The 27,679-nt window shown below is 48.5% G+C and overlaps 2 protein-coding genes across 3 annotated transcripts in view; one reads left to right on the top strand and one right to left on the bottom strand.

Moving 5' to 3' along the window:
* The window catches only part of cdv3 (CDV3 homolog), a 39,569-nt gene extending 35,899 nt beyond the window's left edge, over positions 1–3,670 (top strand). The window contains exon 5 of the mRNA XM_033014799.1: positions 3,476–3,670. Coding sequence (XP_032870690.1) covers positions 3,476–3,551 — 76 coding nt within the window. The 3' untranslated portion in view covers positions 3,552–3,670. The remainder of the gene's footprint in view (positions 1–3,475) is intronic.
* Positions 3,671–5,374: 1,704 nt separating this feature from the next.
* topbp1 (DNA topoisomerase II binding protein 1) overlaps positions 5,375–27,679 on the bottom strand; it is an 88,678-nt gene continuing 66,373 nt past the window's right edge. For both annotated transcript variants that reach the window (XM_033014770.1, XM_033014778.1), the window contains exons 19-28: positions 25,459–25,564; positions 24,708–24,891; positions 22,487–22,695; positions 19,519–19,652; positions 14,575–14,683; positions 13,695–13,858; positions 10,416–10,556; positions 8,929–9,021; positions 7,267–7,428; positions 5,375–5,731 (exon numbers count right to left, since the gene is read on the bottom strand). In XM_033014770.1, coding sequence (XP_032870661.1) covers positions 5,618–5,731; positions 7,267–7,428; positions 8,929–9,021; positions 10,416–10,556; positions 13,695–13,858; positions 14,575–14,683; positions 19,519–19,652; positions 22,487–22,695; positions 24,708–24,891; positions 25,459–25,564 — 1,416 coding nt within the window. In that variant the 3' untranslated portion in view covers positions 5,375–5,617. The remainder of the gene's footprint in view (positions 5,732–7,266; positions 7,429–8,928; positions 9,022–10,415; positions 10,557–13,694; positions 13,859–14,574; positions 14,684–19,518; positions 19,653–22,486; positions 22,696–24,707; positions 24,892–25,458; positions 25,565–27,679) is intronic.

The following is a 27,679-nucleotide window of genomic DNA, read 5'->3' as shown; positions in this document are numbered from 1 at the left end:
CTGATTACGGGTGCTGTCTGTACGGAGTTTGCACGTTCTCCCCGTGACCTGCGTGGTTTTTCCCCAAGATCTTCAGTTTCGCCCCACATTCCAAGGACGTACAGGTTTGGTATTAATGTAAAAAAAAAGTTGCTGGTGGGTGTGGGGCAGTGTTAGTGTGCGGAGGTTGGGGGAGTCCAGTATACGGCGCCACAGTTTAAGAATAAGGGGGGAATCTGTGGAATTCTCTGCCACAGTGGGCGGTGGAGGCCGGTTCTCTGGATACTTTCAAGAGCGAGGTAGATAGGTCTCTTAAAGATAGCGGAGTCAGGGGATATGGGGAGAAGGCAGGAACGGGGTACTGATTGGGGATGATCAGCCATGATCACATTGAATGGCGGTGCTGGCTCGAAGGGCTGAATGGCCTACTCCTGCATCTATTGTTCATGCATCTATGAAATAAATCATTTAAAGATGCCGGGTGAGAGAGAGGTGAGGGATCCAAATGAGAGGGAAAGACCGATCAGACACAATTGAATGGTGGAGTAGACTAGATGGGCCGAATAGCCTGATCCTGCTCTGTGTCGGGTGGCAAGGTGGCGCAGCAGTTGAGTTGCTGCCTCACAGTTGCTGCCAGAGACCAGATCAATCCTGACTACGGATGCTGCCTGTAGAAAGTTTGTGCGTTCTCCCCGCCAACTCCTGTGTGGGATTGATTTCTCCCGGGGCTGCAGCTTATGAACTAAACGTCTGAAGCTGACGGACTAGATTTTGTGCCGCTCCTTGGTTTCACCATTGATGTACGGAGGGATCTTGGGGCGCAGGTTGTCTAGCCCACTCCTGCACCTATTGTCTATGGAATTCTCTCCCACAGAAGGCAGTGGAGGCCGAGTCACTGGATGTTTTCAAGAGAGTTAGATTTAGCTCTTCGGGCTAAAGCGATATGGGGGAAAAAGCAGGAACACGACGATCAGATTGAATGGCGGTGCTGGCTCGAAGGGCCGAATGGCCTACTCCAGCACCTATTTTCTGTTTCTATCACTGGTCGGTGCAATGGGCAGAAGGGCCTGTTTCCGTGCTGTACTGCTAAACTAAACGAATAGTGGTGTTGAAGAAACTAAATGGATATGTGAGGGATGGAGGGATATGGGTCACGAGCAGGCAGAGGGGATTAGTTCGGCTTGGTGTCAAGTTCGTCACCGACATTGTGTGCCTAAGGGCCTGTTCCTGTCCTGTTCTATATTCGACTTGCGCCTATGGGTCACTGGTAAGAGAGGAGTTCTATTATCACTCAGATATTTAAAAGCATAAGAATCTATTTAAAACTGAACAGAGCAGAATAGTACCAGAGGTTTTTACCCAGGCAGTTCTTTTGACCTTAAGAGATGCACAATATCTAAGACTGCCTTGTTGGATATGTTAAGAGATCAATTTTTGGAATTTCATTTTATAATTGTCATCCTTACTAATTGGTTTCAAAGTTTCGTTTCTGACCAGATATGTCTGCCGGTGTTGGTTATGTATCAATAGACAATAGACAATTGGTGCAGGAGGAGGCCATTCGGCCCTTCGAGCCAGCACCACCATTCAATGTGATCATGGCTGATCATCCCCAATCAGTACCCCGTTCCTGCCTTCTCCCCATATCCCCTGACTCCGCTATTTTTAAGAGCCCTATCTAACTCTCTCTTGAAAGCATCCAGAGAACCTGCCTCCTCCGCCCTCTGAGGCAGAGAATTCCACAGACCCACCACTCTCTGTGAGAAGAAGTGTTTCCTCGTCTCCGTTCTAAATGGCTTACTCCTTACTCTTAAACTGTGGCCCCTGGTTCTGGACTCCCCCAACATCGGGAACATGTTTCCTGCCTCTAGCGTGTCCAAACCCTTAACAATCATATATGTTTCAATGAGATGCCCTCTCATCCTTCTAAACTCCAGAGTGTACAAGCCCAGCTGCTCAATTCTCTCAGCAAATGACAGTCCCGCCATCCCGGGAATTAACCTTGTAAACCTACGCTGCACTCCCTCAATAGCAAGAATGTCCTTCCTCAAATTAGGGGACCAAAACTGCACACAATACTCCAGGTGTGGTCTCACTAGGGCCCTTTACAACTACAGAAGGACCTCTTTGCTCCTATATTTTCAGTAGATTTCAGTTGCTTAGATTTCAGAAAGCTTTTGATAAGATGCCACATGTGAGGCTGCTAAGGAAGAAGAGCCCACGGTATCAAAGGGCAGATGCCAGCGTGGATAGCAGGTTGGCTGGATGGCAGCGGGCAATAAAAGGGGCTTTGTCTGTTTGGCTGCCAGTGACTAGTGGAGTTCCGCAGGGCTCGGTGCTGGGGCCGCTACTCTTCACGTTGTATATTAACGATTTGGACGAGGGGATTGAAGGCTTTGTGGACAAGTTTGTGGATGATACAAAAACAGGTGGAGGGGCAGGTAGTGTAGAGGAAGCAGGGACTCTGCAGAAGGACTTGGACAGGTTGGGAGAGTGGGCAGAGAAGTGGCAGATGGAATATAGTGTAGCAAAGTGTGGAGTCATGCACTGTGGCAGTAGGAATAAAGGCGTAGACTATTTTCTAAATGGGGAGAGAATCCAGAAATCGGAGGTACAAAGGGACTTGGGAGTGCTGGTGCAGGGATGTAATGCTGAGGCTCTATAAGGTGCTGGTAAGGCCGTATTTGGAATATTGTGAGCAGTTTTGGGCCCCATATATGAGGAAGGATGAGCAGGCTCTAGAGAGGGTCCAGAGATTTACAAGAATGATGTGTAGGAAGGAGCTGGTTTGCAGACACAAAAAGCCGGAGTAACTCAGCGGGACAGGCAACATCTCTGGAGAGAAGGAATGTGTGACGTTTCGGTTCGAGACCCTTCTTCAAACCAGTGAAAACAAGAAGCTAGTACGATTTGGGTTGGGGAGCGAGATACAAGAATGATCCCAGGAATGAGTGGGTTAACCTATGTTGAGCGTTTGTCGGCATTGGGCCTGTACTCGCTGGAGTTTAGAAGAATGTAGGGGGACCTCATTGAAACATACCGAATAGTGAAAGGCCTGGATAGAGTGGATGTGGAGAGGATGTTTCCACTAGTGGGAGAGTCTAGGCCCAGAGGTCACAGCCTCAGAATTAAAGGACGTTTTTTTAGGAATGCGATGAGGAGACATTCATTCAGTCAGAGGGCGGTGAATCTGTGGGATTCTTTGCCACAGGCGGCTGTGGAGGCCGTCAGTTGATATGTTTAAGGCAGGGATAGATTTTTGATCAGTACGGGTGTCAGTGGGTATGGGGAGAAGGCAGAAGAATGGGGTTAGCAGGGAGAGATAGATCAGCCATCATTTAATGGTGGAGTGGACTTGATGGGCCGAATGGCCTAATTCTGCTCCTATCACTTATGACCTTGTCAGCACACAAGAGTGGCCAGCTTCTGGTACTGACAGTCACATAAAGTTCATTAAACTTCTGTAATGTCCATGTGTTCTTGCGTTTGTTCGCAGGTCCGGTTGGCCAACAGTGGATGATGAGGATGGATCCCGTGAGCATTATGCTGCCCCAGAGGTGGAATACCAGTGAGGCTTTAACAGCACGGCAATCATCTGTGTAAGATCACATCACCGATTACCTTCATCTGTTGAGTTGGAACTTTCACCTGCAATGCAAACCATTAAAGTTCTCAACTAATTGCTTCAATCCATCAGCCTTTCTGTGGTTATTTTTCTGAAACTAATTTATTTATTTTAATTTAGAGATGCAGCGCGGAAACAGGCCCTTCGGCCCACCGAGTCCGTGCCGACCAGCGATCCCCGCACATTAACACTATCCTACACACACACTAGGGACAATTTACACTTAGACCAAGCCAATTGACTTACAAGCCTGTACGTCATTGGAGTGTGGGAGGAAACTGGGGGTCTCGGAGAAAACCCACGCAGGTCACAGGGAGAACGTGCAAACTCCGTACAGACAGCACCCGTAGTCAGGGTGGAACCCGGGTCTCTGCTGCACCACCGTGTCAACCAGATCAATCTTAGAAACATAGAAAATCGGTGCGGGAGGAGGCCATTTGGCCCTTCGAACCAGCACCGCCATTCATTGTGATCATGGCTGATTGTCCCCTATCAATAACCCGTGCCTGCCTCCTCCCCGTATCCCTTGACTCCACTAGCCCCATAGCAAATAAATATTGTGTGATTTATACCTCACGCTGCCTCGGCAAGGCCAGCAGCAGAATCAAGGACGAGTCGCACCCTGGTCACTCCCTCTCCTACCCACTCCCATCAGGCAAAGGACACAGAAATGTGAAAACGCACACCTCCAGATTCAGGGACAGTTTCTACCCCGGCTGTTATCAGGCAACTGAACCATCCTATCACAACCAGAGAGTGGTTTTGAACTACCGTCTACCTGATTGGTGACCCTCGGACTCTCCTTGATCGGACTTGACCCTGCACTTCATGTTATTCCCTTATCATGTATCTACACACTGTAACGACTCAATTGAAATCATGTGTTGTATTTCCGCTGACTGGTTAGCACGCAACAAAAGTTTTTCACTGTACTCCGGTACACGTGACAATAAACTCAACTAAAATGGAGTGGGCATGGGAGTTTAACATGGACCGAAACAGACCCTAGTTATCTGCCTGCACAGAATCCATATCCCTCCATTCCCTGCATAGCCATGTTTCTGTCCAAAAGTCTGTTTAACCGCATTATTGTATGTGCCTCCACCACCACCCCTGACAGCGCGTTCCAGGCACCCGCCACCCTGTGCATGGAAAACGTTTGTCCTGCACAAGGTTAATACAGCATCTAAACAGGCCCTTTCGACCCATCGAGCTCATGCCGATCATCGATCTCCCGTTCACACCAGTTCTATCACAGCTCCATCCAAGACCTGCAGAAATTGCAGAGTTGCGGACGGATGCAGCCCAGACCATCACACAAACCGACCTCCCTTTCATCGACTCCATTTATACCTCATGTTGCCAGCAGCATAATAAAGGGCCAGTCCCACCTTCTCCCCCCCTCTCCCATCGGGCAAGAGGTACAGAGGTGAAAACGCACACCTCCATATTCACGTGCAGGAAGGAACTGCAGATGCTGGTTTGCACCGAAGATAGACAAAAAATGCTGGAGTAACTCTGGAGAGAAAGAATGGGTGACATTTAGTGTCGAGACCCTTTAGACTGAGAGTCGGGGGGGGGAGGAGGTCTAGAGACATGGAAGGGCAAGGTGTGAAAATGACAGATCAAAGCAGACTATGTTTAGGAAATGCAGATTTCCTAATTGGATACGAAAGCTCATTGAGTCCACACTGAGATTTTCTAAGCAAATATATTTAAAATATAAACAAAAATGTAATCAAATCATCCCTTTTGAAGAGGCTCTGGCGGTAGGTTTCACGTTATTTTTAATGTTCCAACGTTCACCCTACAAGCAGCAGGAATGAAGGCGACAGAGAGGGAGAGATAGATCAGCCATGAACAAATGGTGTAGCTTTGACGGGCCGAATGGCCTCATTCTGCTCCCAGAAGTGGTGAACATGACTGATGTTGGTCTGTAGATGTAGTTGAGTCGGACTCCCCTCTCTGGAGCACAAGATGTGGACAGTTTATTGAACCGGGGAGCGTTGCTCTTCACGTTTTGCGGCACTTTTTCGAGTCGGCGTGATCGTCGGACACCTTGCGTTTCCGCGCTGTAGTCCCGGGCTCGGTGGTCAGGAAGTAATTCTCAACGGGAGGGGGTCGCTCCTGAAAGTTAAAGAGAAAGTGGTGAAATAATGGGGGTGGCACGGTGGCGCAGTGGCTGAGTTTTGCCCTCACAGCGCCAAATACCCGGGTTCAATCCCGACTATGTGGCGGGGGGGAGGGGGAGGGGGTGGTGAGGAGCTGGAGGCGAGAAAAGACCAGGATCAAATCAGTACCTAGACACATAGACAACAGGTGCAGGAGTAGGCCATTCGGCCCTTCCAGCCAGCACCGCCATTCAATGTGATCACGGCTGATCATCCCCAATCAGTACCCCGTTCCTGTCTTCTCCCCATCTCCCTTGATTCCACTAGCCCCAAGAGCTCTATCTAACTCTCTTTTAAATGCATCCAGTGAACCTGGATCAGCCATGATCACATCGAATGGCGGTGCTGGCTCGAAGGGCCGAATGGCCTACTCCTGCACCTATTTTCTACGTTTCTACCTGCCTCCACCGCCCTTTGAGGCAGAGAATTCCACAGACTCACAACTCTCTGGGTGAAAAAGTTTTTCCTCATCTCCGTTCTAAATAGCCTACCCCTTATTCTTAAACGGTGCCCCCTGGTTCTGGACTCCCCCAACATCGGGACCATGTTTCCTGCCTCTAGCGTGTCCAATCCCTTCTTCTTGCGTATGGTGTGCACAGCCTACTATTTGATTGTGTACACCAGGTTGATTGCAATTGTCGAAACGGGGAAGTATGCAATCTCCCACCCCTCCAATCCCTTAATAAACTTATATGTTTCTATAAGATCCCATCTCATCCTAAATTTCAGTGAATACAAGCCCAGTCTTTCCATTCTCTCAGCATATGACAGTTCTGCCATCCCGGGAATTAACATGGTGAACCTACGCTCCACTCCCTCAATGGCAAGAATGTCCTTCCTCAAATTTGGAGACCAAAACTGCACACAATACTCCAGGAATGGTCTCACCAGGGCCCTGTACAACTGCAGAAGGTCCTCTTTGCTCCTATACTCAACTCCTCTTGTTATGAAGGCCAACGTGCCATTAGCTTTCTTCACTGCCTGCTGTACCTGCATGCTTACTTTCAGTGACCGGTTTACAAGGACGCCCAGGTCTCGCTGCACCTCCCCCTTACCTAACCTAACCCCATTGAGATAATAATCTGCCCCCTTGTTTTTGCCGCCAAAGTGGATAACCTCACATTTATTTATATTATACTGCATCTGCCACTAACTCAACCTGTCCAGGTCACCCTGCAACTTCCTAACATCCTCTTCACAGTTCACACTGCCATCCAGCTTTGTGTCATCTGCAAACTTGCTAGTGTTGCTCTTAATTCCCTCTTCCAAATCATTAATATATATGGTAAACAGTTGCAGCCCCAACACCGAGCCTTGCGGCACTCCACTCGCCACTGCCTGCCATTCTGAAAAGGACCCGTTCACTCCTACTCTTTGCCTATGTTTCTATGTGACGCGGTGACTCTTCCTCTGCGCCATCGTGCCGCCCTTGAAAAGCGGCTGCCTACGCAACAAATGGAGACGTCGGGGGAGGAGGAGGGACAGACGTACCTGTATCAGATAGTCGGCAATGAATTCGGGTTTGAGGCAGAGTACGTCGTGTTCCAGGGCCTCGGTCAGGTTCACCCTCCTCTCCTCCACCTTCAGCTTGCCGAAGTCAACAAACAGGTGGGTGGCCTCTTGGTAGTCCGTGGGCAAGTGATTGGGGAGGACCTGAAACACAGGCACAGCCATATTACATCAAAGCCAGCCACAAAATCAATCAGAGTTTACAGTGGTGCCATAGTCGAGTTGAACTTGCGTCCAGTTTAGATTATTGTCACGTGTAGCGAGGGACAGTGAAAGACCTTTGTCGCCTGATGGTGGAGACATTGGCAGACAAAATAAAATGCTGGAGAAACTCAGCGGGTGAGGCAGCATCTATGGAGCGAAGGAAATAGGCGATGTTTCGGGTTGAGACCCTTCTTCAGACCTTTATCATGTATCTATCCTGTAAATGGCTCAATTGTAATCATGTAAAGTCTTTTCGCTGCCTGGATAGCACGTAACAAAACCTCGGTACATGTGACAATAAATTAAACTAATACACCTGCACTCCTAGATCCCTCTGCTCTACAACACTCCCCAGAGCTCTACTGTGTGAATAGTTTATTGTATTGGCCTTCTAGACCCTATTGTTTGTTGTTGGGAATAAAGCCTATTGTGTGATGGATCACAAGTGATAGGAGCAGAATTAGGCCATTCGACCCATCAAGACCACTCCGCCCATCGAGTCTACTCCGCCATTCAATCATGGCTGATCTATCTCTCCCTCCCAACCCCATTCTCCTGCCTTCCCCTTATTACCCCTGATGCCCGCACTAATCAAGAATCTATCCATCACTGCCTTCAAAATATCCACTGACTTGGCCTCCACAGTCTTCTGTGGCAAAGAATTCCACAGATTCACCACCCTCTGACTAAAGAAATTATTCCTCAACTCCTTCTGAAAGGAAGTCCTTTAATTCTGGTATCTGGTCCTAGACTCTCCCACTAGTGGAAACATCCTCTCCACATCCACTCCATCCAAGCCTTTCACTATTCGGTAAGTTTCAATGAGGTCCCCCCCCCCCCCCCCCCCCCCTATTTTTCTCTAACTCCAGCAATTACATGTCCAGTGCCGACAAACGCCCATCATATGTTAACCCATTCATTCCTGGGATGACACAAAATGCTGGTGTAACTCAGCGGGACAGGCTGGATACAAGAAATGGGTGATGTTTTGGGACGAGCCAGGTACAGGTGTCAGGGGATATAGGGAGAAGGCAGGAGAGTGGGGTTAGGAGGGAGGTGAGATGGATCAGCCATGATGGAATGGCGGAGTGGACTTGATGGGCCGAATGGTCTGACTCTGCTTGTACCACTTGCGACCCATCACACAATAGGCTTTATTTCCAACGCCAAACAATAGCGTCTAGAAGGTCTTGTAGGTTAATTGGTAGGTAAATAGTCCAGTATAAAATTATCTAACTTCCAGTACCCAGGTGAACTCTTCGCAAGGTACAGGATACAAGGCAGAATGGCCTCATTCTACTCCTATTCCTGATGCCGCTCCTTCAGACTACCACTGATCCGATGCCGTGACCGACGTCACATTGGAAAGCAGGAGAAGCAGCAGGTCTTGGTGGACAGGCGAGCATGCACCGTACGGCGTGTGGAATGAATGGGACTGACCTTGGCCCCTCCAGAGAGTAGAAGCCTCCTGAAGCCTGCCTCCTTGTTGTGGTCAAAGTTCAAAATGACCGTCCAGCCATTGAACGCACCAATCTGCAGAGAGAAGACAGGATGCATGGAGTTACAAGTGAGGTACCATACTGAAACAAGAATGCTGGAGAATCCCATTCACCCCTGTACCCATGTTTACAGTTTAGTTTATTGTCACGTATACAGTGAAAAGCTTTTGTTGCAGAAAGATAGCACATGATTACAATCGAGCCATTTAAACTGTACAGATACATGATAGACAATAGACAATAGGTGTAGGAGTAGGCCATTTGGCCCTTCGAGCCAGCACCGCCATTCAATGTGATCATGGCTGATCATCCCCAATCAGTACCCCGTTCCTGCCTTCTCCCCATATCCCCTGACTCCACTATTTTTAAGAGCCCTATCTAGCTCTCTCTTGAAAGCATCCAGAGAACCTGCCTCCACTGCCCTCTGAGGCAGAGAATTCCACAGATGATAAGAGAATAACATTTAGTGCAAGGTAAAGCCAGCAAAGTCCGATCAAGGATAGTCCGAGGGTCACCAGTGAGGTAGATAGTAGTTCAGGACCGCTCTCTGGTTGTGGTGGTATGATTCAGTTGCCTGATAACAGCTGGGAAGAAACTGTCCCTGAATATGGCGTTTTCACACTTCTGTACCTCTTGCCCGATGGGAGAGGGGGGAAGAGGGAGTGGCCAGGGTGAGACTGGTCCTTGATGATGCTGCTGGCCTTGCCGAGGCAGCGTGAGGTGTAGATGGAGTCAATGGAAGGGAGGTTGGTTTGTGCGATGGTCTGGGCTGCGTCCACAATTTGCTGCGATTTCTTGCGGGTCTTGGATGCATCATCATCATTGAAAACATCAACGGCGCTTACAATGCCGCTTACGACAGTGATCGCAACTTCTACTGAAGTGTGGACGGCCGTTGGCTCGCTAGCAGCTCATCCGCCCTTTGACAGGTCTTGTTTCTGGTCCTGCTGGGGGTCCACAGCTCCCTCCTCACCTGGCAAACCAGGTGGGGGAGACGGTTTAGTCACCGACTATCTGACCATGGAGCGGGTAGCACGTGATTACATGGTACCCGTGGTGGTGGGGGGGGGGGGGGGGGAAACTCCCTCCGACCTGACTATTTCTGGGAACTGAAGCTGTTCACAAACCAAGCTGTGATGCATCCCAATGACAAATGCATCGGCAGTGTTTTACTGAGACATTGTCACTGAAACAAGTATGGCGACACGATGCGACTGGTCCTCGATTATGCTGCTGGCCTTGCCAAAGCAGCGTGAGGTGTAGATGGAGTCAATGCCTCACATGCCCACCTTATCCATCCATCTGCCAAGGCTACGTTGTCCATAGACCTGGTCACCATCTAACAGTTACCCGTCGCCAGTGACATGGAGGTCCAGGTGACCGACCCATTACACCTGTAAAAGTCAGGACGTTTCACAGCCCCAGTACCTCTGCACTGTCATTCTTTTGTCTCAGCATGTCCAGCCACTTCCTCCATCGCATTGCCGCCACCGCAAGCTTTCTCTGCTGCGCACTGATCCCAGGCAGCACGTCCAGGATGAAGCTGCTGCCCCACTCGTAGTTCTCTTCCTGCAAAAGGTGAAGCAATGATCAGCACCATGGAAACATCAACTGCATCTCCCCACTCACCCCAGTGTGTACGGAGTGGATGCAATGGCGGGATCACATCGAATTATCCTCACACTTCCCAAAGATCATCTATGTGGTTATCTTTCAATTAATTCAATCATCTCAGATTCTCTCTCTACTGATACCACCTGATCCACAGAAAACGGCCAACATTTTCTGTTATCATTTTGGATTTCTGGTGACGTACAATTTACTACTCGTATGCTGCCTCACTGTGTGTGTGTGTGTGTGTGTGTGTGTGTGTGCGCGCGCGCGCGCGTTTTTCGATGGTTCACCTGACGTCAACAAAATATCAACAGAGGCCGACGAAGGATTTCCTGATAGTCGGCCTCTGTGACTGAGACTGAAATATCATCACAGCGAATAGGGGCTCGGGAAGGCACATCAGTGTTCTCCCTATCAAAGCGTGCGTAAAACGCATTGAGCTCGTCAGGGAGTGATGTTTCGCCGACATTCGAGCTGCCTCCTGAATTCGCCTTGTAGGAGGTGATTGCATTCAGGCCCCGCCACAGCTGCCGAACATCTGACTCATCGTTTAAGGATAAAGGGGAAATCTTTTAGGACCGAGATGAGAAAAATATTTTTCACACAGAGTGGTGAATCTCTGGAATTCTCTGCCACAGAAGGTAGTTGAGGCCAGTTCATTGGCTATATTTAAGAGGGAGTTAGATGTGGCCCTTGTGGCTAAAGGGATCAGGGGGTATGGAGAGAAGGCAGGTACAGGATACTGAGTTGGATGATCAGCCATGATCTCCACAATTAGAGATTTGAAATAGAAAAAAAAAAAATCACATGTGGTTAAAGTGCACATTGTCAGATTTTAATAAGGACCATTTTTATACATTTTGGTTTCACCATGTAGAAATTACAGCAGTGTTTATACATAGTCCCCCCATTTCAGGGCACCATAATGTTTGGGACACAGCAATGTCATGTAAATGAAAGTAGCCATGTGTTTAGTATTTTGTTGCATATCCTTTGCATGCAGTGACTGCTTGAAGTCTGCGATTCATGGACATCACCAGTTGCTGGGTGTCTTCTCTGGTGATGCTCTGCCAGGCCTGTATTGCAGCCATCTTTAGCTTATGCTTGTTTTGGGGGCTAGTCCCATTCAGTTTTCTCTTCAGCATATAAAAGGCATGATCAATTGGGTTCAGATCGGGTGATTGTCTTGGCCACTCAAGAATTGACCATTTTTTAGCTTTGAAAAACTCCTTTGTTGCTTCAGCAGTATGTTTGGGATCATTGTCTTGCTGTAGAATGAACCGCCGGCCAATGAGTTTTAAGGCATTTGTTTGAACTTGAGCAGATAGGATGTGTCTATACACTTCAGAATTCATTATGCTACTACCATCAGCTGTTGTATCATCAATGAAGATAAGTGAGCCAGTACCTTCAGCAGCCACACATGCCCAGGCCATAACACCCCCACCACCGTGTTTCACAGATGAGGTGGTATGCTTTGTATCTTGGGCAGTTCCTTCTCTCCTCCATACTTTGCTCTTGCCATCACTCTGATATAAGTTAATCTTCATCTCATCTGTCCACAAGACCTTTTTCCAGAACTGTGGTTGCTCTTTTAAGTACTTCTTGGCAAACTGTAACCTGGCCATCCTATTTTTGCGGGTAACTAGTAGTTTGCATCTTGCAGTATAGCCTCTGTATTTCTGTTCATGAAGTCTTCTGCGGACAGTGGTCATTGACAAATCCACACCTGACTCCTGAAGAGTGTTTCTGATCTGTCGGACAGATGTTTGGGGATTTTTCTTTATAATAGAGAGAATTCTTCTGTCATCAGCTGTGGAGGTCTTCCTTGGCCTGCCAGTCCCTTTGCGATTAGTAAGCTCACCAGTGCTCTCTTTCTTCTTAATGATGTTCCAAACAGTTGATTTTGGTAAGCCTAAGGTTTGGCTGATGTCTCTAACAGTTTTATTCGTGTTTCTCAGTCTCATAAATGGCTTATTGACTTTCATTGGCACAACTTTGGTCCTCATGTTGATAAACAGCAATAAAAGTTTCCAAAGGTGATGGAAAGACTGGAGGAAAGACTAGGTGCTGAGAGCTCTCTTATACCTGCATTAAGGAGGCAATTAAACATACTTGAGCAATTACAAACGCCTGTGAAGCCACGTGTCCCAAACATTATGGTGCCCTGAAATTGGGGGACTATGTATAAACACAGCTGTAATTTCTACATGGTGAAACCGAAATGTATAAAAATGGCCTTGAATAAAATCTGACAATGTGCACATGTGATTTTTTTCAATTACATATCTCAAATTGTGGAGTACAGAGGCAAATAAATAAATGATGGGTCTTTGTCCCAAACATTATGCTGGGCACTGTATATACCCATATATGTACACACACACACAAACGCACACACATATATCTAAATACGGGATCATTTTTTCTCGATTGTTATATTGTTTACAGAGTACTATGTTTACATATTCTGTTGTGCTGCTGCAAGTAAGAATTTCATTTGTTCTGTCTGGGTCATTTGACAATAAAACACTCTTGATCTTGAAACCCATGGTTAAGGGCAGTCACAGTGGCGCAGCGGTGGAGTTGCTGCCTTACAGCGAATGCAGCGCCGGAGACCCGGGTACCATCCTGATTACCAATGCTGTCTGTACGGAGTTTGTACGTTCTCCCCCCCCCCCCCCCCCCCGAGGCCTTTTCTCCAAGATCTTCCGTTTCCTCCCACACTCCAAAGACGTACAGGTACGAAGGTTAATTGGCTTGGCGTAAATGTAAACATTGTCCCTCGTGGGTGTAGGATAATGTTAGTGTGCGAGGATCGCTGGTCGGCGCGGACCCGGTGGGCCGAAGGGCCTGTTTCTGTGCTGTATCTTTAAACTAAACGTGGTCACAGGAGGTGGTGCAGAACACACACACACACACAGACACTCACGCACACGTAGACACACGCTCACACACGCACTCACACGTGCACACACACATACACTCACACACACACGCACGCGCGCACACACATACACGCATACACACGCGCACACACCACCCGAGGTGAGGATCTTTGTGTTGTCCGGTACTTTAGTAGGAATATGTTACCTGTATAAACCTGGACTCGGCTCTGCATGCCTCCAAGTAGGATCGATGCAGGACCCACTTGCCAGCCGCCATAGAAGCCAAATACTTCTCGTTCCGCAGTGGCTGCCCAACGATGATGTGTGTACATGAAGCATCAAAGCATTGTCTATCCAGCACCACACCACCTGAAACAAGCACACAATACTCTTTAGTCTCTACAGATACAGCGTGCAAACAGGCCAGTCGGCCCACCGAGTCTACGCCAGCCAGCCATCACCACGTACACTAACACTATCCTTCACACTCGGGATAAATTTAGAGAAGCCAATTAACCTTAAAACCTGCGCGTCTGTGGAATGTGGGAGGAAACCGGAGCAACCGGAGAAAACCCACGGGTTCAACACCCAAGTTCAAACGCAGGATTGAACCCAGGCGTCGTAAGGCAGTAACTCTCCCGCTGTGCCACCCCTTCTAGTATTTGATCACCTACCCTGGCCAAAAGACTGTGCATTCACATTATCTATTCCCCTCATGAATTTGTACACTGTAGTGTGACAATAAGCCTGAAATGAAGGCGATGGGCCAGGTGTTTCGAGAGGTATTTTATTCGCTGTCGTTCTCTTGACCAGACGAGTCTGCAAGAGAGCAATCGCACCTCAACCCCCGGAGTAGTTCATTCCCGTGCCGAGGGGTTCGATAGAGGAATAGACCGACCCTTGCGAGCAGCCACAGCACCTCTATTAGATCACCCCAATCATCCTCCTGCGCTCCAAGGAATAGAGTCGCAGCCTGCTCAACCTCTCCCTGTAGCTCAGGCCCCTCGAGTCCGGGCAACATCGTGGTAAAGCTTCTCTGCACCTTTTCCATGTTACACAAGTTGTAGGATAGACAGCGTGCGTACCTAGCTGCTCGATGAGATGGCAGTAGTCAATCCGCTCCTGAGGGTTGAGTGATGACAACTGGAATCTCCTCGGGATCGCCTCTGGCTCCTTGTTCTTCTCAACAGCATCCTGGAGGTTTCATCAAAGACACTGTCAATTCCACGGCATACACAAGGAACTGCAGATGCTGGTTAACACAGAAAGTGTTGGAGCACTCGAGGTCCTGACCTCCATCCTCCCTCAAACTACCTTCAATCGGACTTTATCTTGCACTATTCCCTTTATCCTGTATCTGTACACTGCGGACAGCTCGGTTGTAATCATGTATTGTCTTTCCACTGACAGGATAGCACGCAACATAAAAGCTTTTAACTGTGTCACGGTATAAGTGACGATAAACTAAATTAAACTAACTCAGCGGGTCAGGCAGCATCTGTGGAGAACATGGATAGGTGACGTTTCACAGAGTGCTGGAGTAACTCAGCGGGTCAGGCAGCATCTGTGGAGAACATGGATAGGTGACGTTTCACAGAGTGCTGGAGTAACTCAGCGGGTCAGGCAGCATCTCTGGAGAAAAGAGGTAATCTTTTAGGGAGAAAAGATGTAATAGAGAAAAGGTGAAAGGCGGAGAAAAGGTGTAATATATATATATGTAATTTTCCGTTTCGGGTCGAGACCCTTCTTCAGACTCAGTCAGGGGAGAGGGAAACGAGAGGTATGAAAAGATACAAAGAGCAAATGAAACGTATGAAAATAACAAATCAAGGTCAGCAAGGATGATCAAGAAAAGGTGGAGCCCACAATGGTCCATTGTTGGCTGTGGTATGCCTACTTCATTGGAGATCCGTGGACTATTTATAATCGGACTTTATTTTGCACTAAACGTTATTCCCTTCACCCTATATCTGTACACTGTGGACATCTCGATCGTAATTTCGTATAGTTTTTTGCTGACTGGACAGCATGTGACAGAAAGCTTTTCACTGTACCTCGGTACACGTGACAATAAACTAAACTAAACTCAGTGTGATGGTCTCGTTGGTTAAGATTTTAGAATATCAGGAATCTATTTCAGATCTATCTTCTTCTGCTCAGGCGATTTGTATGAACATCGTGGTTCATTTTCCTGTGTTTAGACAATAGACAATAGGTGCAGGAGTAGGCCATTCGGCCCTTCGTGCCAGCACCGCCATTCAATGTGATCATGGCTGATCATCCACAATCCGTACCCCGTTCCTGCCTTCTCCCCATATCACCTGACTCCGCTATTTTTAAGAGCCCTATCTAGCTCTCTCTTAAAAGTACTTTTAGAGATTGTGCGGAAAAAGTCACCAAATCCGTGCCGACCAGCGGTCACTCCTCTATGTCCACTCCAGTGACATTCTCCTACACACACACACTAGGGACGATTTACAATTTTACCAAATCTAATTACCCTACAAATCTGCATGCCTTTTATGCACACGTATTCCGATAAGGCTGTATTTCATTTAGCATCTATTTAGTTTAAGTTTGGAGGTACAGCGCGGAAACAAGCCCTTCGGCCCATCGAGTCTGCGCCGACCCGCGATCACCCAGTACACTATCACTATCCTACACACACGAGGGACAATTTACAATTTTTTACCAAAGCCAATTAACCTACAGACCTGCACGTCTTTGTAGTGTGGGAGGAAACCGGAGCATCCGGAGAAGACGCACATGGGGACAGGGAGAATAATAATAATACATTTTATTTGTATAGCGCTTTTCAAGGACTCAAAGTCGCTTTAGATGGTGAGTCAAGAACAAAACAAAATAGAGCAGTAAGACAGAGATGCAAAGGGGAGGGGGACATGGGACTAAGGGTATGCAGAGGTGAAGAGATGGGTCTTGAGGCGGGACTGGAAGATGGTGAGGGACTCAGAAGTTCGGATCAATTGTGGGAGGGAGTTCCAGAGCCTGGGAGCTGCCCTGGAGAAGGCTCTGTCTCCAAAAGTGCAGAGGTTGGATTTCAGAATGGAGAGGAGACCGGCTGAAATGGATCTGAGGGACCGTGAGGGTTGGTAGGGGGAGAGGAGGTCAGTGAGATAAGGGGGGGGGGGGCAAGTGGCTGAGGGCTTTGTAGGTGAGGACCAGGATTTTGTAGGTGATCCGGTGAGAAATGGGAAGCCAGTGAAGTTCTTTGAGGACTGGGGTGATGTGGTGCCAGGATTTGGTGTGGGTAATTAGTCGGGCGGCTGCATTCTGGACCAGTTGGAGTCGGTTGATGTTGCTGGAATTAATGCCAAAGAGTTACAGTAGTCCAGTCGGGAGGAGATGAAGGCATGGATGTGTTTTTCAGCAGCGGGGGGTGTGAGAGAGGGTCTGATTTTGGCAATGTTGCGGAGGTGAAAAAAATGATGTTTTGACAACATGGCGGATGTGAGGCTCAAGGGAGAGGGTTGAGTCAAAGATCACGCCAAGGTTGCGGGCATGAGGAGATGGGGAGACAGTGGTGCCGTCAATAGTGAGAGTGGGGTTGTTAATTTTGGTAAGTGTTGAATTGGAGCCAATGAGGAGAAATTCTGTTTTGTTACTGTTTAATTTAAGGAAGTTGAGTTGCATCCAAGATTTGATGGCTGACAGGCAGGAGTTGATATAACCATATAACAATTACAGCACGGAAACAGGCCATCTCGGCCCTACACGTCCGCGCCGAACAATTTTTTTCCCTTAGTCCCACCTGCCTGCACTCATACCATAACCCTCCATTCCCTTCTCATCCATATGCCTATCCAATTTATTCTTAAATGATACCAACGAACCTGCCGCCACCACTTCCACTGGAAGCTCATTCCACACCGCTACCACTCTCTGAGTAAAGAAGTTCCCCCTCATGTTACCCCTAAACTTCTGTCCCTTAATTCTGAAGTCATGTCCTCTTGTTTGAATCTTCCCTATTCTCAAAGGGAAAAGCTTGATCACATCAACTCTGTCTATCCCTCTCATCATTTTAAAGACCTCTATCAAGTCCCCCCTTAACCTTCTGCGCTCCAGAGAATAAAGACCTAACTTATTCAACCTATCTCTGTAACTTAGTTGTTGAAACCCAGGCAACATTCTAGTAAATCTCCTCTGTACTCTCTCTATTTTGTTGACATCCTTCCTATAATTGGGCGACCAAAATTGTACACCATACTCCAGATTTGGTCTCACCCAATGCCTTGTACAATTTTAACATTACATCCCAGCTTCTATACTCAATGCTCTGATTTATAAAGGCTAGCATACCAAAAGCTTTCTTTACCACCCTATCTATATGAGATTCCACCTTCAAGGAACTATGCACGGTTATTCCCAGATCCCTCTGTTCAACTGTATTCTTCAATTCCCTACCATTTATCATGTACGTCCTATTTTGATTTGTCCTGCCAAGGTGTAACACCTCACATTTATCAGCATTAAACTCCATCTGCCATCTTTCAGCCCATTTTTCCAAATGGCCTAAATCACTCTGTAGACTTTGGAAATCCTCTTCATTATCCACAACACCCCCTATCTTGGTATCATCTGCATACTTACTAATCCAATTTACCACCCGTATGGGAGAGAGGGGGGTGGTGGGGGGACTTGGTGCTGAGATAGATCTGGGTGTCATCAGCATAGCAATGGAAGTCCAGTTTGAAGTGACGGAGTATATGACCAAGGGGGAGGATGTAGATGATGAAGAGGAGGGGACCGAGAACAGAGCCTTGGGGAACGCCTTGAGTGACAGTGGCTGTAGCAGAGGTGTGGTTGTGGAGAGAGATGAAGTGGGATCGGTTGGAAAGGTAGGAACGGAGCCAGCTGAGTGCAGAACCTTCAATGCCAAGGTCTTTGAGTCTGGTGAGCAGGATGTTATGGTTCACTGTATCGAAGGCTGCGCTCAGGTCGAGGAGGATGTTGATGGAACCTGTGTCAGCAGAGGTGAGGAGGTCGTTGAGGACTGAGGAGAGCAGTTTCTGTGCTATGGAGGGGGCAAAAGCCAGATTGGAGGGGTTCAAGTAGGTTATACGCAAGGAGGTGGGAATGAAGTTGTGATGCGACGATACGCTCCAGGGTTTTTGAAAGAAAGGGGAGGTTTGAGATTGGGCGATAGTTAATGAGAGAGGAGGGATCAAGACCAGGTTTCTTTAAGATTTGTGTGACAGCAGCAGTATTGAAAGCAGAGGGGACAATTCCTTGGGACAATGAGGAGTTGAAGAGATTAGTGAGGTAGGGGCAGAGAACGGGGAGGCAGGACTTCAGCAGGGGAGTGGGGAGAGGATCGAGGGAGCAGGTAGTGGGTTTGGAAGAGCTAATGAGAATGGAGATTTCAGTAGGGGTGACCAGGTCAAACTGGGAGAGGAAGCAGTGTGGAGGAGGGGTAAGGTCAGTGGAGATGTTGAAAGGAGGGGCCTTGGTAGGTGGTGGAGTAGATGCTGGGGAGTCGGGTACAGGGGATAAAGATTGATAGATGGTGCTGATTTTGTCAGCGAAAAAGTGGAGGAATGAGTTGCAGAGATCCGGAGTAGAGGTAGGGAGAGTGTTGGCTTGAGGCTTGAGGAGCTTGCCCACTGTGGAGAAGAGGGTTCTGTGGTTAAGGCAGGGGTCGGTGAATATGGACAGCACCCGTAGTCAGGATGGAACCCGGTTCTCTGGCGCTGTGAGGCAGCAACTCTACCGCTATAAACTAAACTGAACTCTATTGCTATTTTTGTCAAGTGTTTCTGGGAGCAGAATTTGGCCATTCGGCCCATCAAGTCTACTCCGCCATTCAATCCTGGCTGATCTTTATTTCTTGAACCTATTCTCCTGCCCTCTCCACCACAACCCCTCCTTTCCCCATTTAAAGGCCAAGGTGGAAGAGCCGTGTGGTGGTGAGTGTTGGTATAATCTTTGTGCGGGAATAGTTACGCTGGGGTGAAGCGGTGAACGTTGGGAACTGAGCAGCGGATGAGCCAGGGTTTTGAACGGCTGCTCACCTGTTCCTTGGGCTGTGGTGCCACGGGCGGCCTGGCCAGGGGGAAGGCGATGCTGGGTGCTTGCGGCGTGGGGCTGAGATGGTCGTCCTTCACCGCAACTTCGCCGTTCCCTGCCGCGACCTGCTGTGGGATTTCTGCAACGTAAGCACGGGCACGATTAGACTTTGTTAAAGCAGCAACTAAATATTACACGAGGAACTGCAGGTGCTGGTACAGTAAGCAAAAACAGCAAAACAGATGCATCACAGCATGGCTTGGGAACAGCTCCATCCAATTAGGAGCAGGATTAGTTCGAGGTTCACGAGATTGATCCCTGCGATGGCGGGACTGTCATATGAGGAAAGATTGGAAAGACTAGGCTTGTATTCACTGGAGTTTAGAAGGATGAGGGGGTGATCTTATAGAAACATATAAAATTATAAAAGGACTGGACAAGCTAGATGTAGGAAATATGTTCCCAATGTGGGGCGAGTCCAGAACCAGGGGCCACAGTCTTAGAATAAAGGGGAGGCCATTTAAGACTGAGGTGAGAAAAAACAGAGAGTTGTGAATTTGTGGAATTCCCTGCCAGAGCGCAGTGGAGGCCAAGTCACTGAATGGATATAAGAGAGTTAGATAGAGCTCTAGGGGCTAGTGGAGTCAAGGGATATGGGGAGAAGGCAGGCACGGGTTATTGATAGGGGACGATCAGATATGATCACAATGAATGGTGGAGCTGGCTCAAAGGGCCGAATGGCCTCCTCCTGCGCCTATTTTCTATGTATCTAGGAGGAGCAGAATTAGAACCCTCGGTCAGAGCCTTTCTGGATTATCTGTGTTGCTGGACCGACAGAGGTCACGGCCTCCGAGCGGAGTCCAACGGAACCGGAACGTTCTGCCTGGGCAGCCGAGATATCGGCTGAGGGAACGGATCTGCCGGCTCCGGCCTGGCCGGAATATCAGAACCCCGTCGGCAGGTGGCAAATTCGATCGGCCGCGGAAGTCCCGATGGGGTCGAGATCGACCGGCCGCCTCACCCGGCCTAGGAGACACATTTTTGGGTGGACGTCCGGAGGGAATTTCAAGTGCGCTCTGGTCATTTTGTCCGGATTAAAGGACACCAGTTGCTGTAAGATCGGTGGTGGACGTGCATGTGCTTGCGCTACTTGCGTGGACAGCTTCTCACGCTCATTTTCACCAAGGTCCCGATGCACACCATCCTTTACTAGGTTCTCAGCCGCTATTTGAACTATTTGGAATCACGGGGTGTTTTCAACCGAAAAAGCAAATTGTTGCAGAAACGAACATCGAGTTGTACAGCGTGAAAAAAGGCCCTTTGGCCCAGTTTGTCCATGCTGCCCAAATCGGTATACTGGGCTGGTCCCAGATGCCTGCATTTGGCCCATATCCTTCTGATCCATACATCTGTCTCAAGAAAGAAGTGGCCGATTTGGAAACTCCCAGCCGCTGAGAATGCTCTTCTGTTCCGACGTCGGAGTTTCGATCATCACGGCGAGAGGGCGTGTAGATCGGGCCGCCGTAGCGGCGACTGCGGAGGGCTCGAGGCCCCGACCACGGGTGAACAAAGAGGAAGGTGAACTTTATTGCCTTCCCTCACAGTGGGAAGCGTTGATTCCGCTGTGTGGGGTGTTCATGTTAAATCCTATCGTGTGTTGTGTTATTTTTATTCGTATTGCTGTACGGCAACACAAATCTCACTGTACCAACTGGTGCAGTGGCAATAAATGTAAATTTGAACTTGAACTTGAAATTACTTTTGAAAGTCATCGGGGTAGAAGGTACAGGAGCCTGAAAACGGTAACGTCCAGGTTCAGGAGCAGCTTCTTCCCCACAATCACCAGGCTGTTAAATACTACAACCTCCAAATAGCCTCTGAACTATAAAGACTTTGGGATGTTATGTTTCACTTTTGTCTGTTTGAAGTACTAATTGCATTCATTTCTGCCGCTGTTTAAGGGTGGCGCAGCGGTAGAGTTGCTGCCTCACAGCACCAGAGACCCGGGTTCGATCCTGGTGCTGTCTGTTTGGAGTTTGTACGTTCTCCCCGTGACCCGCGTGGGCTTTCTCCGGATGCTCCGGTTTCCTCCCACACTCTAAAGACGTACAGGATTGTAGGTTAATTGGCTTTGGTAAAAATTGTAATTTGTCCCGAGTGTGTAGGATAGTGCCAGCATATGGAGTGATCGATCGCTGGTCAGCGTGGATTCAAGGGCCTGTTTCTAGGCCGTATCTTGAAAGTCTAAAAACACCACACTGATATGAAATCGCTACGATGGGGAAACACAAATCCAAGTCCACCTCCAATTTTCCGGCACCTTTGGTTCCAGAGCCTTGCAGGAATATCCATTTTGCCGGACCAACAGAGGTCACGGCCTCCAAGAGGAGTCCAACGGGTACCGGAACATTCCGCCTAGGCCTCAGGGATGGGGGGGCGAGATACTGGCCCGCAAAGTCAGCCTTGGAAATCAGGCCAATGAGGAAACGGTTCTGCCAGCTCCGGCCGGGTCAAGAGTTCCAGAGCCCCGGCCACAGGGGGCAGATTCCACCCGCCGATCGGCTGCAGAAGTCCTGATGAGGTCGGAATCGGCCGCTCGCCTCACCCGGCAGAGGCGGCACATTTTTGGGGGATGGGAGGATGGGGGGGGGGGGGGAGGACTTTCGGGGACTTGGAAGTCAGCTATAACCATCAGTGTATTAAGGACTACAACCTCACAAATAGGCTCCGAACTATATAGACTTGGGGGGCATAATTTTTTAAAAAACTTTTATACTACTATCGTCTATTTATTTGCCTGTTTGAAGGAACAATTCTATTTGAAGTGCCACATTTTCAGGGGGGACCTTTGGGGGGGGGGGGGGGGATTCCAAGAGCGCTCTCATAATTCTGTCCGGGTTAAAGGAGGTGCCAGACCTCCAGTTGCCGGAGAGTCGTGAAGGCGTGTAAGAAGGAAAAAAGTACTTGAAGTACCTATTGCGGCCATTTCTGAATCGGTGAAGGACTCTGGGTGCTTGGTGATGTGCCCCTCCAGCTGCTCCGAGTACTGGGAGGGGCTGCCGGGCCACTGCAGGTTGTTGGCCAGCTTGGCCCGCTCTTCCCGGGCCGTCGGGTCATCCCAGATGATCTGCTCGCTTTGTGACGGCTCCGTGTTGATGTCCGTGGCAGGTGGGCGTGAACACCTAAAGATCAGAACATTGGAAATAGGAACAAAGATCCTATAGCGGAGCAAGATAGACCACTCCTGCTAAATGCAATGGGCTGACGTGTAGTGCACAACGGAACAGGGGCTTTTTTTTCACCCATTTCAGTAACCCGACCCGACCCGACTCGCAGTGTAATCAACGTTGCGGGGGAACAGTTTGTGTTAATAAATTAAAATTCTGAAAATGAGGAGAAGATTTTTACCAAATAACTTTCATTTTTACGAGGATGTTTCCGTAACCGGTTTCCGTCTCCGCACTAGTATCTTTGCTCCGCTGTGGGATCTTTGGTGCGGAGATGGAAGCCGTTACGGAAATGGGGCCGAAAATTACCCATGAATCTGCCCATGACCGTACTATGTCTTTTTCGTCGAGTGATCTATCTTGCTATCTATAGGATCTTTGGTAGCAAATAGGTGCAGGGGTACTCAGAGCCTGTTGGGTCTGTTTCCACACTGTACTAATCTAGGACTCTACGAGTAAAATACAGTTTTATTCTATGATACAAATAAAGTGGACTTGACTTGACTTGAGTAGTGTGGGCCAAGTCGTGTAGCTGGGACATATTGGCCGGTGTGGGCAAGTTGGGCCGAAGAGCCTGTTTCCACACTGTATCACTCTAGGAGTAGGCCATTCGGCCCTTCAAGCCAGCACCATCATTCAATATGATCATGGCTGATCATCCAGAATCAGTACCCCGTTCCTGCTTTCTCCCCATATCCCTTTAGCCCTAAGAGCTCTATCTAACTCTCTTGAAAACATCCAGTAAATCGGCCTCCACTGCCTTCTGTGGCAGAGAATTCCACATTCACAACTCTCTGGGTGAAAACCGTTTTTCCTCATCTCGGTCTTCATTCCGTTAGCCCCAAGAGCTAAATCTAACTCTCTTGAATAACTGGGGTGACTATGTATACTGTCTCAGTGTGCGACTTGTACTGTATCTGAGATGCTTACGTACAGTGATACGCGCTGAACTGTATACAAAAATGAATTTCAGCAAACCTCAGTACATGTGACAATTAATATACCGTAATAAAGTACCATATATGCAAACACAAATAGGGATTTGGTTCGGACGCGTTTGGAGTTTTGATTTCCTTCCGCACACGTTCTGTACAGGTTTTGAGGTTAATTGGCTTCGGTAAAAATAGTAAATTGTCCCAAGTGACAATAGACAATAGGTGTAGGAGTAGGCCATTCGGCCCTTCGAGCCAGCACCGCCATTCAATGTGATCATGGCTGACCATCCTGCCTTCTCCCCATATCCCCTGACTCCGCTATTTTTGAGAGCCCTATCCAGAGAACCGGCCTCCACCGCCCTCTGAGGCAGAGAATTCCACAGACTCACCACTCTCTGTGAGAAAAAGTGTTTCCTCGTCTCCGTTCTAAATGAACAGGCCCTTCAGCCCAACGTGCCCACACCGGCCAACATGCCCCAGGTACACTAGCTCCACCTGCCCACGTATGGTCCACACGCCTCCAAACCTGTCCTATCCATGTACCCAGCCTATTTCTCAAACGTTTGGACAGTCCCTGCCTCAACTACGTCCTCTGGCTGCTTGTTCCATACAACCACCACCCTGTGTGTGACTAAGGTTTTATCCCTTGGTCAATTACGAAAGTAAAGCCTTCTCTAACTTGTTGCAAGGCCATAAGGAATAGGAGTAGAATTAGGCCATTCGGCCCATCAAGTCTACTCCGCCATTCACGGCTGATCTATCTCTCCCTCCTAACCCCGTTCTCCTGCCTTCTCCCCATAACCTCCGACACGCGCACTAATCAAGAATCTATCTATCTCTGCCTCAAAAATATCCATTGACTTGGCCTCCACAGCCTTCTTCTGTGGATAAGAATTCCACAGATTCACCACCCTCTGGCTAACGAAATTCCTCATCTGCTTCCTAAAGGAAGGTCCTTTAATTCTAAGGCTATGACCTCTAGTCCTTGCAGCAAAGAGTGGTGATTTGAAAGGCAGGATAGATAAGAGAGACCTGAGGGATTCCAGTGCCCTGCTGCGGCCTGTGCGTGGGGCACAGTCTGTGGACATGGAGTGGTCCAGTATTCCCCTCGATGCCGCTCCGCGGTGCCCGCCCGACTTCTCCACTCGCGTGGCCGACATTATTTCCTGCAGCTGGCGCTGAAAATTCTCCCTCATTTCGGAGATTTCTGTCAAGTCTGTTAAAAGGAGGGAAAGGGTGGTTAATAATGTAACCCCTTACAAAATTCTTAAGGGGTTGGACAGGCTAGATGCAGGAAGATTGTTCCCGATGTTGGGGAAGTCCAGAACAAGGGGTCACAGTTTAAGGTTAAGGGGGAAATCTTTTAGGACCGAGATGAGGAAAACATTTTTCACACAGAGAGTGGTGAATCTGTGGAATTCTCTGCCTCAGAAGGTAGTTGAGGCCAGTTCATTGGCTATATTTAAGAGGGAGGTAGATGTGGTCCTTGTGGCTAAAGGGATCAGGGGGTATGGAGAGAAGGCAGGTACGGGATACTGAGTTGGATGATCAGCCATGATCATATTGAATGGCGGTGCTGGCTCAAAGGGCCGAATGGCCTACTCCTGCACCTATTTTCTATGTTTCTATGTAATAGTCTGACGGGTTATCGCGATAAGTTAGCGCTAGAGATTAAACTATCACAGGGCGGCGCGGTGGTAGCACTCTGCGTCTTTTTTCCACAGATGATATCCAACAATGAAAGTGAAACAGTTTGCTGGGTGATAATTAAGTCTCACTTTACCTCCAAACTCTTGATTTTGACGATTCTTTACCGCCTCGAGAGTTTGTTCATCGTTCGCCTTTTCATCGTTTTTACTCTCAGCTTGCTCATCGGCAAGGTTCGTGGTCTGTCAGAAACCCCAGAAATAACCATTTATTTAGTTTAGTTTGGAGATACAGTGTGGAAACAGGCAGGCCCTTCAGCCCACCGGGTCCACACCGGCCAGCGATCACTCCACACAAACACTATCCTACACACACTACAGACAATTTTACCAAGCCATTTAACCTACAAACCCGTATGACTTCGGTGTGGGGAGGAAATCGGAACACCCGGAAGAAACCCACAACGTCTCAGGGAGAATGTACAAACTCTGTACATACTGTAGTCAGGATCGATCACGGGTTTATGGCGCTGGAAGGCAGCAGCTCTGCCGACACACCACTGTGTCGCATGTATCAGCAAACAAGCCAAACTACACTAGTCCCGCCTGCCTGCATTAGGCCCAGATCCATCTAACGCTATCCATGCAGCTGTCTAAATGATTCTTAAATATTGTGATAGAACCAGCCTCAACTACCTCTTCCAGCAGCTCGTTCCATACACCCACCACCCTTTGTGTAATAAAGTTACCCCTCAGGTTCCTATTACATTTTTCTCCCCTCACCTTAAATCCATGTCATCTGATTCTCGATTCCCCTACTCTGGGCAAAAGACTCTGGGCATTTTCCCGATCTTAGTTTAGGGGGAGTTTAGAGAGAGAGAGAGAGAGAGACATACAGCACGGAAACAGGCCCTTCGGCCCACCTGGTACACGCCGACCAGCGAACCCTGCACATTAACACTTTCCTCCAATTTGTGACAATTTTTTTAAACATTTACCAAGCCAATTAACCTACAAACCTGTACGTCTTTGAAATGTGGGAGGAAACTGAAGATCTCGGAGAAAACCCAAGCAGGTCACAGGCAGAACGTACAAACTCTGTACAGACAGCACCCGTAGTCGGGATCGAACCGGGGTCTCTGGTGCTGCCGGAGATCTATTCCTTTCATGATTTTGAACGGCTCTATACGATTGCCCTCATCCTACTGTGCTCTGAGGAATAAAGTCCTAGCCTGCTCAACCTCTCCCTAGAATTCAGGGCCTCGAGTCCTGGCAAAATCGTCGTAAATCTTCTCAACACTCTTTCCAGTTTGGTATCCAGAGAACCGGCCTCCACTGCTCTGCCTCAGAGGGCGGTGGAGGCAGGTTCTCTGGATGCTTTCAAGAGAGAGCTAGATAGGGCTCTTAAAAATAGTGGTATGGGGATATGGGGAGAAGGCAGGAACGGGGTACTGATTGGGGATGATCAGCCATGATCACATTGAATGGCGGTGCTGGCTCGAAGGGCCGAATGGCCTACTCCTGCACCTATTATCTGTTGTCATCCTTCTATCCACAGTATACAAGCCCAGCCACTCCATTCTCTCAGCACATGACAGTCCCGCCATCCCGAGAATTAACCTTGTAAACCTATGTTGCACTCCCTCAATAGCAAGAATGTCCTTCCTCAAATTTGGAGACCAAAACTTCACACAATTCCCTAGGTGTGGGCTCACTAGGGCCCTGTACAACTGCAGAAGGACCTCTTTGCTCCTATGCTCAACTCCTCTTGTTACGATGGCCAACATGCCATTCGCTTTCTTCACTGCCTGCTGTACTTGCATGCTTACTTTCATTGACCGATGAACAAGGACCCCCAGATCCCTGATCACCCTATCTATCTGTGACACCACTTTTCTTCCTTTCAATGACACTGGCAACACCTATCCATGTTCTCCAGAGATGCTGCCTGACCCACTGAATTACTCCAGCATTCTGTGAAACGTCACCTATCCATGTTCTCCACAGATGCTGCCTGACTAGCTGAGTTACTCCAGCACTCTGTGAAACGTCACCTATCCATGTTCTCCACAGATGCTGCCTGACTAGCTGAGTTACTCCAGCACTCTGTGAAACGTCACCTATCCATGTTCTCGAGATGCTGCCTGACCCGAGGAATTACTCCAGCACTGTAATTTTTTTGTTGCAAACTAGCATCTGCAGTTCCTTATTTCCAATCATTACTCATACTGGTGAAGGCTAATGTGCCCTTTCTACCTTTCAAGGAACTATGTACCTGTAATCATAGATCCATCTGCTCTACAACACTCCCCAGAGGCCGACCATTCACTGTGTAGGTCCTGCCCATGTTAGACTTCC

Source organism: Amblyraja radiata, chromosome 2 (assembly GCF_010909765.2).
Source record: "Amblyraja radiata isolate CabotCenter1 chromosome 2, sAmbRad1.1.pri, whole genome shotgun sequence".
Lineage (NCBI taxonomy): Eukaryota > Metazoa > Chordata > Chondrichthyes > Rajiformes > Rajidae > Amblyraja > Amblyraja radiata.
The sequence above is the reverse complement of the archived record's forward strand: the minus strand, read 5'-3'. Positions and strand labels throughout refer to the sequence as shown.